The 20,259-nt window shown below is 50.4% G+C and overlaps 2 protein-coding genes across 3 annotated transcripts; both read right to left on the reverse strand.

Annotated features, from left to right (window-relative positions):
• Window positions 1–10,334: 10,334 nt before the first annotated feature.
• LOC100772755 (40S ribosomal protein S23) lies at window positions 10,335–10,823 on the reverse strand. Its single transcript, XM_027415941.2, has one exon. It carries the CDS (start codon window positions 10,794–10,796, stop codon window positions 10,368–10,370), a length of 429 nt encoding a protein of 142 aa, XP_027271742.1. The 5' UTR covers window positions 10,797–10,823; the 3' UTR covers window positions 10,335–10,367.
• A 1,037-nt stretch (window positions 10,824–11,860) lies between these two features.
• Cryba4 (crystallin beta A4) lies at window positions 11,861–16,778 on the reverse strand. 2 transcript variants are annotated; one of them, XM_027415942.2, is made up of 5 exons: window positions 16,740–16,778; window positions 16,005–16,123; window positions 14,771–14,912; window positions 13,475–13,617; window positions 11,861–12,177 (listed from the first exon to the last, which is right to left on the reverse strand). In XM_027415942.2, exons 1-5 carry the CDS (start codon window positions 16,776–16,778, stop codon window positions 12,030–12,032), a joined length of 591 nt encoding a protein of 196 aa, XP_027271743.2. In that variant the 3' UTR covers window positions 11,861–12,029. The 2 variants fall into 2 exon arrangements, 1 of the variants encoding a protein (XP_027271743.2); XR_004769490.1 differs by lacking the exons at window positions 13,475–13,617; window positions 14,771–14,912; window positions 16,005–16,123; window positions 16,740–16,778 and adding an exon at window positions 12,928–13,006 and having other exon boundaries at window positions 12,042–12,177.
• Between the last annotated feature and the right edge of the window lie 3,481 nt (window positions 16,779–20,259).

The following is a 20,259-nucleotide window of genomic DNA, read 5'->3' on the forward strand; positions in this document are numbered from 1 at the left end:
TAGGGGGCGTTGTAGGCTCCATGTGAAAGAGATTGTGCTTAGCACTGATAGACTCCAGATGAGATGTACACAGATGAGATGTACACTGACTGGTGTAAGGAGGGCCCCACGTCCAGCAGATCCCCAAGCCAGCCCGGGCTTGCCCAATGTGACCTAGTTCTCCATATGGAGTCATTCTTGGTCTGGGTCTCCAGGGATATTCTTGGACCTTTGACTTCCTTTTGCTGAAAGCAAGATGGTGTGTGTAGCATCCTCTAATCTCCTCCCTCTACACAGCATGTTCTGTGGGATTCCCAGCCGGCCTGGCAGTAAGAGATGGAATCCCTCCCACCCTCCCACTTGTGTAACTCTGACCCTCAGATCATTGCCCAAGTAGAGATAGTGAGAGAACACAACCAACATCACCATTGCTAGCCAAAGACCCTGTCTTGTGGGAGATGTTCACAGATGCAGGTACCTTGAGCCCTAAGGGTCCCTGAGCAGACCTAACCCCCCCCCACACACACACACACACACTAGACCATGTGCCCTTTCTACCTTTCTACCTTTCTACCCCAGCCAATTCTTGTTGGGTGCTGTTTGTCAGGGCAACAGGAAGAGGCACTATCAGACTTCAAAAGATGCACTGGAGAATAAAACCGGTGCCCTAATCTGGACCTGGTACCCCAACCCTTCACGTGGGATACTATGGCTCCTGGGAAGCAATCCATGATTCCAGGGGGACTCAGGCTGTGACAATGTGTCCACTAAAGAAGAAACAAGAGCACATTCTTCCCTCATCCCTAAGGAGATGTCCAGACAGCTGTGCCGGTCAAGGCTCTGCAACTAATCCCTGGTCCCAGCATCCCTTTCAGAAGTAGTGAACTCCACTTAATGTCCACATCCTTGTAGGGCACTCTTCTGAATGCTTTATCATAGTTCCCTTCTCCAAACTTCTGAGAAACTGTTGGTATCATCTTCGCTTGACACATACAGTCTAGAAGACTCCGAGAAAGCAAGCGGTTTACCTTGGGTGAGCCAGCAGGTGAGTGAGTGTCAGGGCTGTTAGGGGAATATGGCATTCTGAGAGCATCTGCACCCATGCTCAGCCCATTGTCCCCTGGGAAGCAGTGAGCCACACACAGCTGAGCATGAATGCATCCTTGTGCTGCAGTACTTCTTGGGTGCAGGCGCCATCCTAAAGTTAACCTCTGCCTCCCTTCAGAAGGAACACTGACTCAGAGTCAGCACCAGAGCATTAGGTGGTCTCATGATCTGGTCGCTGTTCCATGCCCTCTCTGGGATGGGTGGATCTTGGTTCACAGTGCCACATGTGATGTCACGTTGGAACACACAGGTCTCATGAGGAGAGAAGGGGTCCTCACACTTGTGCAGCCAGCATTCTCACCCACTGAGGCATGGCTCCAGCCCTGATCCTAGCTGCTTAAACTCGGTATCACAGCCTCATACTGGGGTTATGTGCATGAGCTCACAAAAGAAACCACAGGCATCGGTACAAGGTTTCTGAAGTGCAAAGGTTTAAAAAAGGACCCCAAATCAAACATGTAAGACCTGAAGATGCTTCTGGCAGCACCCCCCTTGTTGCATCTCATGGCTTCCCTACAGAGCCTTGGCTCTAAGCACACAATACATACAACACACCTGAAGTGCCCAGGCCGAGGCCTATGACTGTTCTATCTTAGGAACTGCAGCACAGACTGTACACATGGTTGTTTGCTCTCTTTCAAACACAGTGACTGAATTGTGGAAAACCAGCATTTATTGGTTTCCTGTCATTGCTCCTCAGCACCAATCAGCACACCTTTGGATTGGATTGTTTGAATGTTTGATTTTAAAAATCGCAGTTTGAGTGGCTGACCTGGACTTTATTTAAAAAAAAATATGAATTTGGGTTTGGAAAGAATTCTCAGAACTTTGTGCCATGATCTTAATGTTTCTACCATGTGTACTATATGTGGAATAGCATTCTCAGGTTTGACAGTTATAAAATCAAACTATTAATCAACTCTGAAAAGCTGAAGCTGTCCTGGGTCCTGCAGAGGCAGACATCTTGGTTAAATCTCTCAAGTGTGTGACCTTCTTCCTAATAAAAGGTAAGCTTTCATATGAGAGAAATGCTTTAAAGTAAAGAGAGACTAGAGAGAAGGCTCAGTGGTTAAGAAAAAGTACTGCTCCTACAGAGGACCTGAGTTCTGTTCCCAGCACCCAGATCAAACCACTCACAAGCCCGCTCTAACTCCAGCTCCAGAGGATCCAATGCCCTCTTCTGGCCTCCACTGGTATCTGCGCTCATGGGGATACACACACACACACACACACACACACACACACACGCACGCACGCACGCACACACTTATATGTTACAAATAATTCTTCCTGCCAGCCTGGTTCCACAGCTGCGTCAGCCCCAAATGAACACTCAGAGACCTATATTAATTATAATACTGTTGGCCAATGAGTAGGGCTTCTTATTGGCTAGCTAAGTATTTCCACACGGTCTTATCTTACCAGAGAACACCTCACTCGAGTCCTCTCTTTCCTGGGCTCACATGATGACTTCGCCTCTGCCTATACCTCCCAGAATCCTCATCTCCTAGACCCACCTATGTTGCTGCCCTATTGGCCACAGTGTTTTATTCATCAACCAATAAGAGAAACATGAATAGAAGACCATTCTCCATCATTTATGCCTAATTAAGTAAATATATTAAAAACCTTTAAAAATACTTTTCCATTTTGTGTGTGTGATGTAATATGTATATTGGTGTTTTGCATATGTGTAGCCTCACCTGCGCACAACAAGCTCTATAACCTCCTGACTATCTCCTCAGCTTTGACATTACTTTATCTGCGATGTGTCTTTGGTGATTGTTTCCTTTATATATCTATTTCACATATCTTTTTTTTTCTTTTTGTTTTTTTGAGACAGGCTGGCCTCGAACTCACAGAGATCCCACCTGTCTCTACCTCCTGAGTGCTGGGATTAAAGGCATGTACCACCAACATGCCCAGCTTATTTCGAATATCTTTACCCAGGTAAACATTTCTCAGATGAAAGTGTCATGAATTGGGAGAAGTCTGAGACCCCCCTGATGTAGACCACAGTTCTTCTGGTGGAACATCCGAATTCAAGCAGCCTGCATTGGCTCTGCCTCAGTGACCCTGCTGGACACATCATGTGGGTGCCTCCGTGGTAGGCAGTTGTCACACATGGAAGCAGGAGACATCAGAGGCCTAGTTCTCTCTCTCTCTCTCTCTCTCTCTCTCTCTCTCTCTCTCTCTCTCTCTCTCTCACACACACACACACACACACACACACACACACACACACTTGGAAGACCCTACATCCCCATTCCCAGGCAGTTATTGCAAAGGGCCTTAGAAATAAATGCAACCCTACACAGTAGCCCAAAGCACTGAGCCTTGCCCACATGTGTGTGTGTCCATGCCTTCCCTGAACCATGCTCATGGTCACTCATCAGGCCTCTTTGCATCAGCAGTATTAGAACTACACCTGCTTTGTGGAGTAAAGTCCCTGCATCCAGGATTCACCCCACCACTTCATTTAGGAAGCCCACAGCAAGGCTCAGAGGCCAGGACACTGCTCCCAGGGACAGCTCTGTAGGCCTCCCTCCTGCAGACTTGGTTCCCTGTTGAGTCATCTCTGCCCCTTCACTCTTGTGTGCCTAGGGCTGAATGCGGACCCCTCTCCTTCTGTCACCTTGTCCCTTTGCCCCCGCCCTGCCCCCCTCTCCACCCTTGCTCACTCAGCCTCTTTGTCTGGCTGGCCCTTTGTGTCTGGACCACAGAGCAGGGCAGAGCACGCCTGCCTCCTCCATCCTGCCTCATTATCTATCTGCAAACAGTCCTGCAGACTCCCTGCACCTGCTCCTGGGCTCCCAGCCGCCCAGCAGGTGCCACCCAGCCAATCACAAAGCTACTGCAGAGAGAAAGGCACCGGCCAGGCCTCCAGCTGCTCCCTCTGCATCCCAGAAGCAGGGACAAAGTCTTTCAGCTTTTCCCAATGCGACAGATGCTGAGGGGCCAGAGAGGGGGCAGAAGGGACTGGGGTTGGGGGAGGTGAGCCCAGTGGAAGAGCTCACAGATACCACACGCTCACACAGCGTACCTTCCCTCCTCCCACCCAGACCCATCACGGGATCCTCTCCAACATCTCACTGTGTCATCCCCACCCCCACCCCACAGTGAATCACCAAACATGTTGTCTGCTCCTGCTACCCCTGCCGGCTGCCCCCAACCTCTCCTCTTCGCCAGTTCCAGGAGTCTCTGAAAATGCAGGCTGACCTCATCGCTTTGCTGCCACAGCCCCTCGGGCCTCACAATGAGTAACAAGCTTTATGGCCTTCAAAGTCCTGCCCTGGCCTTGGCTGCCTGCTGGCTCTGTGATCCCCTACCTAGTTCTGGCATTGCTAACTGGGCATGTCCAGCCCAGTCTCTTGTTCTCTGGGGGTCCTGCTCATTTCCAGATAAAGTCAGTCTTCGTAGGTTCATGACAACTTTTCCTTTAGACTGATTTGAACATGAGATTATTAGTCCATGCATATACATGCCTACACACATTCATTCTCACACAGGCACACATATATGGAGATGCACACACACACACATGCCCACACACTTGCTAGCCTGTGAAACTCCTCACAGAAGACATTTGCTCTGTCCTCCTCTCACTTCTCAGCTTGGCAAAGGGTCTGCCAGGGTGGAGGCCCTCCAAGTCTTCCTGTAGCAGGACAGCTGAACAGGCTGGGGTCTGGAAGGCCTTTTGGACACATTATACAGATGTGAAAGGGATTGGCACCAGGCACACTTTACAGACAAGGAAACTGTGGCTGAACAAAGACACAGCCCTGGCATTCTTCACCCAAGTGCAGCCCAGCCCCCACTCCCACCATCCTGTCCAGCAGTCCTAAGGAGATCCTCTCAACCTGGCCGCATCCACTCTCCACAGCCACGCTGCACAGCAGTGCATTCTGTATGTACGAAATGCCTCTGGATCTCTGTGGACCAGCCGAGCTCTGCCCGTGCGCCTGGAGGAGGAGGCAGGGCTCTGCAGCCAGAGTGCCCCAGTAGGAGGGGGCTGGGCTGGATTCAGGCTCTAGGGTGGCGTCTGCTGAAGCAGAGCAGGGGTGGGAACACAGGATGGGGGTGGGACACTTCTAGTAACCTTTGTTCTCTGGCTTGTCCCAGGCGAGAGAGAGCCCAGGAGGGGGCTGGGTGGGCAGATTGAGATGCTCAATAGTCCAGTCACAAGAGAGGAAAGCCAGTCATGCTGGGTGTGGGTGTGCAGGGTGTGAGTGTGCAGGCTGTGGGTGTGCAGGGTATGGGTGTGTAGACTGTGGGTGTGCAGGTGTGGGGTGTGCAGGGCATGGGTGTGTAGGCTGTGGGTGTGCAGGTGTGGGGTATGCAGGGTGTGGGCATTCTCTCTCCAAACCAGTATTGGACTTTGTCCCCCTAACTCCACAAAGAGGAGAGTTAAGACAGCCTTAAAGATTCTATCAGACCTGCGCATGGACCAGTGGGGAAGTTCTAATCTAACACGCACAGATTTCTGGATTTGACACCCAGTATCACACACACTATGAGGACTAGGAAGATGGCTCAGTTGGTAAAGTGCCTGTTGCACAACCGTAGGACTGTGTTTAATCTCCCAGCCCTGGGAAACAGAGACAAACTGGTCCTCTGAGCTCACTAGCCACCCAGCCACATCTAATCGGAGAGCTCTAGGCCAATGAGAGACCCTGCCTCAAAGGAGGCTTCCCTGAGGATGACTCTATGGCCCTGCCCCACCTCTCCAGCTTTTGAGACACAGGCACACACGTTCACTCAACACCCACACTCAGTTATACATACCAGTAATAAAATATTACATAAAATAAGCTAGGGCACCTAGGGTTGGTGGCACATGTCTGTAACCCCAGCACTTTGGTGGCTGAAGCAGGAAAACCAGCTATAGTCCAGCCTGGGCTACACAAGACAAAATAAAATAAGAAAACAAAATAAGAGATGTAATTATTCTAGACACCCATTGCTCTGCCCTGAACAGCTGCTGGGAGCTGGCTGGTCATTGGTTCTGAGCATCCTGGAAGCCAATGAGAAAGGGGGAATGCGATTTCACACATGTCCACCGTGGGCCAGAAAACACCCAGATGCGGAGACTCTGCTATGGTTGCCTTGAGAGCAAGGAGCTCAGACCCCCTGAAGCCCTCTCTCCTTGGCACCAGCTCTTCCCTTCTGACTGGCCCAGCCCCTTCTGCTCCAGCACCCCACACCCAGGGGCAGGACTCTTCAGCAGCGTCTGGGTGGGTGGGTTTTCACATTTCACCACCAGGGGTCAGTGCTGCGCAGGTTCTGATTTGAGTCGGCACAAGAGAGACCCAGATGCTGGGGAGCCTGGAAGTTGCCCTGGCCTCAGTAAAGAAGCCAGAACCAGCTGAGGGGGCGTTGGGGGGGGCAACTAAAAGCGGAGCTGGGGTTAGTGGATGTAGAGTGTGATAGATAGAGTTCATTTTGTCACGCAGAGGATCAACTTGAACTCCTGTCCAGCCTAAGCTAAAATCTGCTCCCCCTCCACTCTCTATCCCTCCCTCTCCCTTCAGCCCCCCCACCACCCTTGGCTTGCAGATAAAGGCACTTGCTGCCAAACCTGATAACCTGAGTTTGAACCCTGGAACCTACATGGTGGAAGGAGAGCATCAACTGCAAAAGTTGCCCTCTGACCTCCACATGCCAGCTGAGGCACAGGTGCACACACACACAGAGATAATAATAACACATTTTTAAGTATAAAAATAATTTTTAAAAAGTTAGTCCCCACTTGGCTGGCTCAAGGTACCTGGCATACTCATGATGGGGAAGGGGTTCTTGGAAAGAATGGGGTGCCCAGGATTTGTGCTGCAGCTCTACCAGGTCCTCTGTGTGGGTTTGAACACACCAGTGTGCTTTTTGTCGGCCTCAGTCTTCCCATCTGAGCAAGGAAGAAGAGGACAGGGTGTTGAAGGATTGTGGGCTCTGTGGCTGAGACTGTGAGCTCAGGGCAGAAGTAAGGACACCCTCCATCCCATGATGGAAGCTACAGGGCCTATGTTTGGGGTGGGGCCTGGGGAAGTAAAGTCAGGGTTGGAAAACTGTCGGTGCCCATAAAGATGGCTCCACTTCATCTTGCCTCAAGGTCAGAGAGTTCAAAACTGTCTTTAGTAAGTCAAAAGACCTAAAGGTCTAAGGCTTGGCTATTGCAGAATATTTTGGTCTTGTTAACGGATGTCTTCTCTAAATAACAACTGACTTGGCCAAGGTGTGTTTACTCTTGATCCTCAAGGGCGGATGACAGGTGTGGTTACCAAATGCTTGGAGGATTAAGGGAAGAAAGTCTGTTTGTTACTTATGCATGATGGAAAAGTCTTCTGCCATGTCCCCCTTTTGGTTGGGGTACTTAAGAATGTTGAAGATAAACTTAGGGTGTTCAGTATTCACTGGGTTGCCCTCTTGACTCTATCCTGTGTCTCTGTCTTTTTCTTAGCATCTGTACTGGCCCTTTCTCAATCCACACTCACCCTCTCAGATACAAACTGGGCAACTCGGCTGGACTGAAGGCCCACAAACAGAGGGCTACCACATAAAATGTCAACAGAATTTTCCTCTTTAAATGTCACAAGAAACCCAAGCCTAGCAAGTGCTGGGTAGGTGCATGCATGATGACTGTCCAGGTTGTCGACTCGACTACATCTGGAATTAACTAAAACCCAAAAGTGGCTGGGTACACCTGTGAGGGACTCTTGCTTAATTGGACCATTTGAACAGGGAAGATTCGTTACTAATCCAGACCTTCTGAGCCGGGGAAATCTACCTCTAATCTGGGTCACACTTTCTGTGGGCAGCCTCTACAAAAGACATGGAAGAAGGAAGCTTGCTCTCTCTTTGCCTGCTTCCTCGAGTCCTGGATGATAAGTCACTAGAATTAGGACTCACTAGAATTCTCCAGGCATATACTGAAGACCATAGACTGAACAACTGGATTCTTGGGTCTTTCATACATACGCAGCCATTATTGGATTAGCTGTCCACAGCGAGTAAATCATTCTAATTAATACCGTATGTGTGTGTGTAGAGAGAGAGAGAGAAACAGAGAGAGAGAGAGAGAGAGAGAGAGAGAGAGAGAGAGAGAGATTCAGTCTAAAAGTTCTGTTACTCTAGAGAACCCTGATTAATACAGTGTGCAAGGACAGAGCCTCTCCCTCGGGGACTCAGATGCCCATGCCCCCAATGCTGCTCCATTGTTCTCCCTCCCTAATGCATGGACCAAAACAGCCTTTATGTTAGCAAGTTGGGGGAAGACTTGGAACAGAGCCACAGATGGTCAGGAAAAGGAGGCACCGCCCACCCACCTGTGGTTTCCCATCATTAATCTGGTAATTATGGCCCTGGAAGGAGGGCGGGCAGATCCCCACCCACAGGCCAAGGAGCAGCAATGCAAGGCTCCTTCTTGGGGAAGAGGGGTGACAAGAGCACAGGGGGTGGAGAGGAAGGCCGGCTCCCCCCAATCCTCTCCTACTCTCTGCCTTTCACTTTCTTTTCTTCTTCTTCCCCCTTCCCCACTCCTTCCCCCTTTTTCTCTACCCTCCCACTCTTTCAGCTGTGCAGAAGTTCCCTCTGAGGTTACAACCTTCCATCTCAGAGGGAAGCTCTTTGTAGTGAAACACTCCATCCTGCAGACAATCTCCTTAGGCCCAGGAAGTAAACAACTCACGACAGCTTCAGGAAGTTCCTGAAACTGAGCAGATTGACTAGGCCCCTCCTTCTCCAGGAGGATATATGTGGTAAAGAGAATCACTCTTAGAGGAGCCATTCTGCCTGAAAGAGGCAGAAATCAACTGAGGCATCAGGAAAGGATACTCTTCACCTGTTGAACCTCCTGCAGGCTGTGCAGTATGCTCTAGGTGCCCAGCTTTGTGAGCTATCACCCGTGCTGGGATGGGCTTTGGTGATGCAGCTGTCTTGGAGTCATTTCGGCTCCTGTAAGCAACCCCAGTAAAACTAACTCATGGTTCACCAAGTCTGACTTCAATGGTATCTGAACTATGGTCCAGTGTTGCTTCCCTATCTGGGGTGTGTGGTCATTTGTTCACGGTTCCCTGGGAGCAGCGTCAAACAACGGCCTCCTCTTTCTAGTGCAGTCCTCTCTCGCGCTCTCATACTCAAGCTGTGCAGGTTCCTTCCTGGCCGTCTGGCGCCATTGAAGCCTGCTCTCTGGTCTCTACTCTGCACTGGCTCAGAGCAACAGTAGGAGGAACCACCAAGAGGAGACCAGTGTGGGAGGAGAGCACAAAGGCACAAAGCATACTTGTCTTTCTTTCACAGCATTTTCTTTCTTGTTTACCCATCCCCTGGACTTCTAATCTGTACCTTTATGGGGAGGGGAACCCAAGGCATGTCATGTCGAAGAAGAGACCACCTGGTCACTCGCCCAGGATCCAACCCCAGGTGTGAATACTTCCTGGGGAGATATAAGTAGCAGAAAGAGGCTGCCAAGGGCAGAGGCACGGGTGCATTTCACTGTATCACCCTGGGCCTGTCCTTTGCCCTCTTTAGGCCAAGATTTCACTGGTTTGTGGCTCCTCTATCCTGAACACTGTGATCAAACCTCTCTGCTAAGCAGTGTTTGCAGTTGTGACAGGTGTCCCCTGCCTGCCGGTTGCTCTGGTCCAAATAGCATCAACACTCTAATTACCTTTCTTTTATAATCTTGGGAAATTGACCTCCTGGGAAGATTTGAAGAATAATTTCATGCTCTCTGCTTCCCTCCCAAGACAGCCCTGCCGGGTCAGCTGTTTTCTTCTCTATTGCTCCAACACAGCCTGGCATCTGGGATTTTTTTTTTTTTTAAATAGAGTGGCCAGCCTCCCTCCCAGCTTTGGTTCCAGCTGGCTCTTCATAGAAACCATAAAACTCCAGAGACTACTCTCACCCTCCTTTTTTTTTCCCTTCCACCAATATTCCCTACCTTGCTACCAAAGACATAAAGATTTCCTATGATATGTGAGAGGCTACACCGTTACTCACACCAAAGTGTAAGGATTACTGCATCTTTAACTCTTAGGGGAAAATGTGAACCCGGCAAACTTACTGTTTACAAGCCACATTCGATCCTCTTTATCTCTTTATCATTCTCCCAAAATCTTGCATGACCCACAGTTGGCTAAATGATCCAATAGGCTGGGTGGTCTCAGGAAAATTCCTTGACCTCTCTGAGACTCACATTCCCTGTATAGTCCAGGCTAGCCCCAAACTCATAGCAATCCTTTTTTTATTTTCAGAATATGAAAATTTATTACTGTTTCCACTGTCAAAATTTAGGATCTTGGTCTCTCCTTCTTGCTTTTGTACAGGGCCAAAAGGGACACGTTGGCTACTTTAACAACCTTAAAGCACACTCCAGGAATATCACCTACAGCATGACCTTTTCGACCAAACCCAGCAACCAGAACTTCATCGTTTTCCTCGATGAAGTTCAAGCAGCCATCATTGGGCAGGAAAGCTGTGATCTTCCTCCCTTTCTTGATGAGCTGAACCCTGACACACTTCAGGATAGCAAAATTTGGCTGTTTGGCCTCAACCACTACTTTTTCCAGCACTTCTGAAAGGTTAGAGGCAACTCTGAAAGGATTGGCCTTCAGGGCTGTGCCCAAGTGGGCTTTCTTGTATTGTTTATCATGCCACTTCTGGTCCCGCCAGTGACTGCAGAGCTTCCTGGAAGTACAGAGACCACGACACTTGCCCATCTTGCCGGCGCCACGGGCCCGAGAGAAAGAGAGAGGTGGTTCAGGAAGAACCCACAAGCCACTCCATAGCAATCCTTTTGCCTCAGTCTCTTGAGTGCTGATCCTAACAAGCATGTACCATGATACTTGGTTTATCAATAGTCTTAGGAGAGGAAGATGTATCATAAATAGACAAAACAGGGCGAGATAGAGCCCATTTGTAAACCACTTGCCTAGCATGCTTGGGACTTCAGTCTAATCCCTGTAACTTACACACAGAAAATAAGCAGAACGTTTTATGACTAAATCCTAGCAAAACCCAAGAGGATGGTGGCCCTGGGGCAACCTGGGCCATACAGTGACACTCTCAATGGGGCACTCAGTGGCTAAGCATGTGCCACAAAAGCCTGAGGACTCAAGTTCAGATCTCCAGAACCTGTGTGAATGCCGAGCGGGCATGGTAGCCTGTGAGAAGGGAAGGCCCAGTTAAGGAAGCAAAGATTATCTTTATTTGGGAGATCTGGGTTTGATTGAGAGACCCTCCCTTGCAGGGAGCTGGGGAAGCCCCAAGTGAGTGTGTATTGTTGACAAGGGCATGAAATGTCAAGAACCAATGGCTCAGACCATGGAAGTGTTGAAGCCTTGCCCTGGGCCAGGCTCAGAGGATGGTAAAGAGCCTTCCTCTGGTCTGAGTGTGAATGCTGGCAGACTGTATGAGTGACTTTCCCCAGAGGACCCAAGTTCAATTCCCAGCATGGACATGGAGGCTCACAACTGTCTCAGGGGACCCGATGCCCTCTTCTGCCATCTATGAGCACTACACACAGATGGTGCACAGACCTGCATGAGGCCAAAACACCCAGACACATAATAGTCAGATCTTAGTGAGTTTGAGGCCAACCTGGTTGACAAAGCAAGTTCCAGGACAGCCAGGACTGTTACACAGAGAAACCCTGTCTCAAAAAAGCAAAGAAAGAAAGGAAGGAAGGAAGGAAGAATAGACAAATGACAGAAATTTTATAAAGCTACAAATTGCTTCACCAGGAAGGCAGGTAAAATTGACAAGCACAACTGACGCTGGGCCTTTTGTTTGTAATTTTATTTCTTTGAGCTTTGTGACCTGGCGGGGCATGGGCTGGCTGACAGGGGTGCAGGGTTCCCAGGGTGCGACATGGGGGTAGCCAGAAAGAACAGCCACATCTCCAGCCAGTCACTCAGTTGTTCACGAAGGCACCCCGGTGCGCAGGTGCGGGCTCACTGCTGGATCCTGCGGACACTCTGCACCTGGAAGGTGTGGGCATGGGAGCCCCACTCCCTGAAGTGCTTGTAGTCACCAGAGTGGTGATCACTCTCCAGTATGTACTGAAAACCTCGGTAGCCGGGAAACTGGGAACAAACCCACCTGGAAAATGGGAGAGATGGTTACCACATAGAGGCTCCGAGGCCAAACCAAGTCAAGCAGAGATGCACTGAAAAGCCCAACCAGCCTGGTAGGCTTCGTGGCCCTGGTATTCTACATGTGTGTGCAGGAGCCCTCCCCCCCACCCCACCCCCGGCACGTGAACATACACACACACACACACACACACACACACACACACACACACACACTTAAGGCCTTTACTGCTGATGTTTCCTGGGGCAGAAACACCCTTCCAGCCACTCTTCAGGGCCACAGTGTGTACAGTCTCTCTCAAGACTATCCACCCACCTGTCTCCACCAGGCCCTGGTTGTCCCTTCATAACACTCATAAAATTTGATAATTACTTTATGAGCTGGCTGCCTTCCCTAGAGAAAGCCCTGGCAGAGGACACCTGGAGCTCGTCCCTCAGTCTCCCCCTGCAGACACTGGTACACAGAGGAAGGAGCCATTGAAGGGCTCATGAAGAAAGAACGCATGAAGGGATGGACAGGAAGTCTTTCTTTGTCCAGCCCTCCCTCACAGTTGTCCCAAGACATGGACCACAGCAGGGATTCTTGACTTGGGTTTTCTCAGCCTCCACCTTCCTGCCTCCGGAACAGGAAAGTGAGCAGAGCCCAGTGTCAGACATACTGAGACACATGCTGAATCTGGTTCCTCCCAATCTAAACAACCCACTTCACACCTTCATCCTCATTTGCAGGACCCAAGCGCCCAGGAAAAGAAGCTACCTGCTCACACACCAGGTCTCCCGCTCACTCCACATCCCGAGAGGGAAAGAAATCAAGGGTCTCAAAAAGCATGTGACCTAGCCAGCCAATCAGAGCATCGTTTTCATTTGAGCATGGTGATTGGTTCAGAGGAGAACACATGACGACCCAAAGCTGGACCAATATGCCCATTTCCTGGAAATTTAAGAGTAAGGCATCCTCTTTGGCGCTGAGTGTGGAGTGTAAAGCCGAAGTTTCCATCTTTGCATTGGGGAAGAGCTGGTTTAAGAATAGAGCCCAATGGAGTGAGATGGGGAGAAAGGCAGATTCCCCATCAGTTTCTGGATCATCTGTGTCTGAAGCTGATCACATGAGCCCGCATACGTCCTTTGTCCTTAAGCCAGCTTGTCCTGGGTGTCCATCTGTCACTTGCAATCCCATACATCCTGCCTGATGCCCTCTGTGCCTCCATATTCTGTGGCACTCTGGGCACACAGTCTCTACAGAAAGTGTCCCAGACTTTCCCACATCTCTTTGTCTTGACAACCAGAGCTGTGGGTTCACTTACGCCCCAGATTGAACATGGAAGGAGCCCACTTCAGTGCCGTCCCATCCCATGGCCTGCAGAGAGGGATAGTCATCGCTCAGTTCGCCTTTCCTGCCGAGGAAGTTCTCCTGCTCGAAGATAGTCAGCCTTGAGTCACGGTGGTTCTACAGACAATGAAGAACTGGGTCAGACCACAGAGTAGACACACAGGAGTCACTGTCCCTTTCTCAGCCTCTGTCTCCCAAGTCAGCATTCCATGCAGAGCTCTGAGAAGTTCAACAGGAAGCCTTACTTCAGCCTCTATCCTTCCAAAGGAGCAAGGACAGAACAAATAACTATAAGGGAGTCCACCATAACTGTAAAAAAATTAAAGGAACTGATATCAATGTCCCATAGCAGAAGACCAGGCAGGAAGATAGGATGTTGTGCTATGGAAACTGTGTGAATTTCCGCCCTTTGCCAGATGGCTGCGCTCAGGTACATCACACAGTAATTCTGAGGCTCCACTTTCCCATGGCAGTAACACAGAGCCAATCATATCTCCCTTTCTTCTTTGGAATGGGAGAGCCATTCCTTTCTCTATCCATGCTCCATCAATAACAATAATGCACAATAGAGAGGTGTAATGATAACTCTTTCTACCACCACGTTAAGGTCCCCAAATAATACATAGAGATTAATATTAGTTACAATGCTGCTGGCCAATGACTAGGATTTATTTGCTAGCTCTGTCTTAAGTATTAACCATAGCCATTAATCTATATATTTTATAAAGACATCTTATAGAGGACACCAGCAGCATGAGTCCTCTCTTCCCGGGATCGCATGGTGACGCTCCCCTTTCCTACATTTCCCAGAATTCTCCTTCTCTCCTAGTCTTGCCTAACTTGCTTCCCTATTGGCCAACAGTGCTTCATTTATCAACCAATAAGACAAACATATACACAGAAGGACTTCCCCCATCAGAGAGGAGATGATGAGTTGGGGACAACACATAGGACCCATCTGCCCAGCCAGCTTTGCCTTCCCTGGCATCCAGCTTTCCCAGGGACCCTGAACCATGAAAAGATGGAAATACCACACAAAAGGGCTCCCACCATAGCCAAAATTGCTACAGGCTGAGATTTCATGTTGGGGTACAGCCACAGGATGTGTACTATCACTTTATGTCAAATTACAGAGACTGAAGGTCACGGAAGAGAAAGATCACCCATATCACTATCTTGATGACAGATGACAACTTGAGCTTAGAGATCTGATTCCCAAGTGTCCATGAGCAGGGCTCTGATCACCTGGGGTACAGACAGTAGGACTCACAGCGCAGGCCACAGGCCGGAAGGATGTAAGCCTCTCAGCGGGGTAGGCTGTGTTGCCACTCCAGGCATCCCAGGCTGGGTACTCGCCCCTCTCCAGCACATATTGTTGTCCTTGGAAGCCAGCATGCTCAAAGCCCACCCACCTGCAAACAGACAGGGCAAGAAAGAAGAGCCACCAGCCTGAAAACTAGGTCGGGGCTCTGGGGTGGGGGTGGGGGACAACCTCTAAGGCCACTTAACAATAACTGGGTAGTTATGACTTTACAACTTGGGAGGGGATACAATGGTCATTGAGTAAGTGGAAGCCAACACTGGGACAGCACCCAGGTCACCGTACCCAAGAGCAGCCATGCCTAGACCTTGCTAAAGCCAAGTGTGGGAAACCCTGCCTAAGCCCCAATTAGGAAAGTCTGCCTAGGGCCAGCATCACACTGGCTTCCTGTATCCAACAAGGAAGGGACTGCCTAGGCAGATGCTCTGAGGCCCTCACACATTCATGGCCATAAAGGTCACATCATGTAGACAAGGTTCAGTCATGGGCTGACCTCAGTTTCATTGTCTCCTCGTGATCCTGTCCCTCTTAGATGAAATCTGAAAGCTAGCATCACTTACACCCAGACCCTCAAGACTAGCATCCTGCTGCCACCCTTCCTACAAGATCTAGGGGCACCCACAGACAAAGCCTTGGCTCTGAGTCATACAGAGAAAGGACCTCCTTTTGGTCCTTCCTCCTAATTTTCTGGCATCTCCTACCCAAAGGAATAAGTATCAGCCACACACAGCTAATTACATTTGATCTCAAGATAAAGTAAAAATTAAAATTCATCAGGTCTTAAGTCACAGAATGCACATTTGAAATTCTTTCTCAACGGCCACGTGTGGCCAGTGACTCTCAAGTGGATTAATTAGATTTATAAATCTTCCCATGCTAGTCTTGAGGGTCTGGGTGTAAGTGATGCTAGCTTTCGGTATTCATCTAAGAGGGACATCTTCAGACCTCATCTAATGGGCAGGGACTGTGTGTAACGGTGTCCCTTACAGGTGAGATGTGTACAACCTGGGTGATGTGACTCAGCAACACTGCATTCTCTTTTGCACATGAGAGGAACACACAGGTACAGTAAAGCCTAGAAGGACAAGTCTGGGAACATGCGTGGGTCCCAGCATCCCTCTCTAACTCCCTTCCTGCCCCTCCCCCGCCCCCCCCATCCTGACTCTATATCCTCCAGACTCACGCTCCACTCAGGACTTTCAAAGATCTCACGGTCTCAAAGCCAAGCTCCAGCACACTGGGGCACTCAGCTGTGAATTCATGCCGACGGCCCTGGAAGCCTTCTTCATCCCACACCACCATCTACACAGGAAAGAAGGAAGATGATGTGTGGACATTGGTGATCAGTGATCAGTGAGGGGGTCTCACCCTGGATTCAGGGTGGAGCCGAACAGGTGAACCAAGGTCACATGCTCCAGGGCCTCCAGGGCCAGGTGGGTGATCAGGGTGAACAATGGGGTCCTGGATAGCACAGGCCCATAGTATTACCCCACACTGATGTCACATGGGAATGCAGCTAGAGCTTCTGCTTCTCAAGACCTTCACGGAAGACCTTTATGTGGCTTCTCCAAGCTATTTGTTTTGAGAGAAGATCTCACAAGGTCCAGGCTGGCCTTGAGCTCACAAGCTTCTGGCCTTGCCTGCTCAGTGCTAGGGTTACAGGTTTGTGCCATCACACCCAGCTTTTAGTTTCTCTTCCCAAAGCCAAGCATGGTCAAAGGAATACATCAGGAAGATTGTGTGAAGCGGCTCAGTGGTGGGGACCAGAAGAACCCAAGTTCAAGCTCAGGTTGTGTGACTCCCTGGTCTGAACCTTGAGTGCATGATGGTCGGTACCCTTCCCCTGTGAAGCTTCGGCTAGGGGATCTTAGCTGGCTTCCTCCCTCCCAGGACACCTGCTCCATGGGTCGCTCCCTACCCTCCAGTGTCCGGCTGACTTGGTGCACTGCAGTGTCATATTGGCCGGGTCCTACAGAGAGAACACAGTCAGTCACCTTCCATCCTGATTATCGGCCGCATCATTGACTGAAGCAGGGGCAGAATCCAGATGGGTCTGGGTGTTCCTGGACTGGGTGACCCTTCTCCCATCCTGCCCACCTGTAAACGACATCTCCTCAACCACATCTGGGTGTCATCACCTCCAGCCCCAGCTCACAGTGGGGCTGTTGTGGCTATGTGGGTGGAATGAGGTGATGCATCACTCCCCACCACACAAAACACGTGCAGTGCTAGCCTGATGCATGGCCCTAATAGTGGACACACAGGCCACAGAATGATGGTGGGGGGACCTTGGCATTTAAATAAGAGTCACAGACAGCACTCTGGACTCTCAGAGACTACTGGGTTATGATGGCATTCGTGGTGACCAGTGACACATCCCAAAAAAGATGCCACCACCAGAGAGCTCAGTTCCACTCCTGCCTCTCACCCAGACTTACCAAATAGGGCCCAGAGCACATGTCAGAACTAGGACCAGACAAGGCCAGGCTCTTATAGGCAGGAAAGGGGCAGGGGCCCCAAGGGACAAACACAGACTCAGCAAGCCAGTGGTAGAAACAAAAGCCAGTCCTGGCCAAGGCCCAGGGTGGACATGTCAGCAGCTCTGGCTTTAGCTGGGAGGGAACAGAGGCTTGCCCTAGGGTCAGCACTAGAGAAGATGAGAGGCGGGTAGTCCACCTCCCTGAGTTCCACAGGATTCCTGACTAGTACCAGTGAAACACTAGACTTGGGGCCCAGCATTACCTTGATGGTGGTGGGTGACTTTCTGTCTGTCTGCATGGTAGGACAGACATAAGCCCGACCTCAGGCCTGCTGTGCCTGCTTTCCTTCACCACTTCACATGCCCCTGCCTCTTCCCACTGGCATCAGGCTCTGGCTTGAGACCACTTATTTAAAGGGTGGAGGCAATTTCTACAGTGGCTTGGAAGGAGGGACATTCTAAGAAAAACCCCAGGGGCAAAGGGCAAAGGCTTTGGATAGCAAATACAGAGGAGACAGAACACATATCTTCAGAGGGGAAATTAAGAATGATGGTCAGGGCCAGAGCCAGTGCAGTCTGCAAGATCTGGGGAAGCATCTGTGGCTGTGCATGCAGAAGCAAGGGACCGCAGCTTGCAAACATGCTTCACGAAGCTAAGTATGGTAGACAAACACCGAAGGCATGGAACCCCCTGAACCCCACCTCTGGGGCATCCTGAGAAAGGCCTGTCAGAGAAGTGGGTAGCACAGCAGGAACTGCTTGTGGTAAAACTCACCCCTGCTGCTGGGTGAGGTGACCCAGATAAAAACTGAGTCCCCTGATGGCCAGGAAGTAGTAACATTTCTTCCTTCCTGCAATGGCAAAAGATCTGTCACATAGGCAGGACTTGGCGAAGGGTGAATGAGATGCAGCCACCACAGGCAGCAGCCTGGTTCTTCACTCCACATCTGTGAGAAGGCTCCTAATGCCTCTGAGCCTCAGTTACATTGTGTATTAAATGGAAATAAAAAGACAAAGTGGGCCGGGTGGTGGTAACCCATACCTTTAATCCCAGAACTCGGGAGGCAAAGACAATCAGATCTCTGTGGGTTCAAGGCCAGCTTGGTCTACTGAGCGAGTTCCAAGACAGAGAGAAACTCTGTCTCAAAAACAAAAATACAAGTGGGGGCTGGTGGCTGGTGAGATGGTTCAAAGGGGTACCTACCACCAAGCCTGACAACTTGACTTCAATCCTGAAGACCCCATGATGGAAGGGAGAGAACTGACTCCTTCGAGCTGTCTCTGAATTGCATGTGAGCATGCATGAATACACACACACACACACACACACACACACACACACACACACACACACACACACACACAATGTAATAAAAAATTAATGTTAATGGTTAGCCTGAAAGCACAGGATACTGAGAGCTGCCTGGGTGCCTTGGCCACTTTTGCCATCCTTGCTAACAGTAGAAGCACTTATCATTATGAATGGCATTTCCCCCAAAGCAAGGGCTCATAGTGGCTAAGAGTCTGGACTCAGGAGGTTAGATGGAACTGAGCCCACAGCCCTGCATGGTGGTGCACCCTTGCCACGCCCAGGATGTGGGATGTGGAGGCAGGAAAGCCAGCCTCGGCTACATAGAGAGCTTGAGGTCAGCCTGGGTTACATGAGACCCTGTCTCAATACACTAATAAGAAATAAAGGATGACATGAGTGCCAATTCCGCATGACAGATGGGAAAGAGGGCTGGAAGGGGACAAAGGAGCCACCCACTTTCTTGTCTATAAATGGTTCATACAAAGGCTGGCTGCAGAGAGTCACAAAGTGCTCAGAGAAGAGCTGGCCAGCAAGGAAGGCTGTTCCCATGTCCCAGAGCCTTTGGCAGACTGCCCATTGTCAGGACGGTAGGGGGATAAAACTACCCCAGATGCCTGCCCTTAAAACCCAGACCTGTGGGTGGCCCCTACCACAGGCATCTTGGCCTGAGTCCCAGTGGCTGCCCCATCCTGTGGTTCTCAACTCAGCTCTTCAAGGACTTGGCCCAGGATGAAAGGCAAATAGGAGGCTAGTAGGGAGAGGGGCTCATGGGCCAGAGTAACCACAAGGCTCCATGGGGGTCATGGACTTCCCAAAGAAAAAGGGTTTCTCAGAAGAGGGATGTACCCCACTGCAGCTGAAGACATGCCCCAGTTCACTTTGAGTTCACACTGTGGACAAGGTTGAAACCTGTCCTTTGTGGGTTTTGGTTTTTCCATTTGGGGAAATGGTGGACCTTCTGCCTTCCACCTGTTGGAGTTCACCAGTCTACCAGGACACATGGCTGCCCTGCTTCCTACTTTGTCCCGGGCTCCCTCCAGCTCTCCCCTCTATCTCTTGTCTCCTCCACCTCCCTTTCTGCCTATCACTCTTCACCCTTTGAACTCTGTCCTCACCTTGGACATCCATTACCTCTGTCTCCCCACCCTCTTCAGTGAACACTGGAGCCCCCTGATCCCCCCATTTTATCCTGGTACTGTCAGGGACCTGCAAGGACCCACCCAGGCCATGCACGAAGCACTAGCTGGCCCCTTGACTAGCCAGGTGCAGTGGGATGTGAAGATGCTCAGAGACTCCATGTCCCTGCCCCTGGGGTCAGTCCCTGGGGGATGATGGGCAGTTAGGAAGGACCCAGGCCTTGAATGCCAAGCACATGAGCCTGAGACCCAGACCTACCCCCATCACAGGATGTCCGGCAAACCTCAGTCAGGGCCAAGGTCAAATGCCTGCCTGCTTGACCTGGCCAGTACTGGCCTCTGTACCCAGCCTTCTGCATCTGAGAAATGGGTACAGTGCGAGCCAGGGAGGAGCAGATGTGCATCAGAGCCAATCACAACCCCAGAGGCTGCAAACCCTCAGGAATGAGTCTGTGCACTGAGAGCCCTTCTGTCTTTACGGAATATGTCTTGTTCAATGTTGTCTTCAGTT

The sequence above is a fragment of the Cricetulus griseus genome, chromosome 4 (assembly GCF_003668045.3).
Source record: "Cricetulus griseus strain 17A/GY chromosome 4, alternate assembly CriGri-PICRH-1.0, whole genome shotgun sequence".
Taxonomy (NCBI): Eukaryota; Metazoa; Chordata; class Mammalia; order Rodentia; family Cricetidae; genus Cricetulus; species Cricetulus griseus.

What these genes read in the sequence shown, in the direction of transcription:
- LOC100772755 (XM_027415941.2), bottom strand. Translation starts at nt 10,796, where the DNA reads ATGGGCAAGTGTCGTGGTCTCTGTACTTCCAGGAAGCTCTGCAGTCAC.
- Cryba4 (XM_027415942.2), bottom strand. Translation starts at nt 16,778, where the DNA reads ATGACACTGCAGTGCACCAAGTCAGCCGGACACTGGAGG. An exon ending in TCCGGCCTGTGGCCTGCGCT is followed by an intron (nt 13,618 to 14,770) that starts GTGAGTCCTACT and finishes CATTGTCTGTAG; the next exon opens with AACCACCGTGACTCAAGGCT. An exon ending in TTCCATGTTCAATCTGGGGC is followed by an intron (nt 12,178 to 13,474) that starts GTAAGTGAACCC and finishes CCCATTTTCCAG; the next exon opens with GTGGGTTTGTTCCCAGTTTC.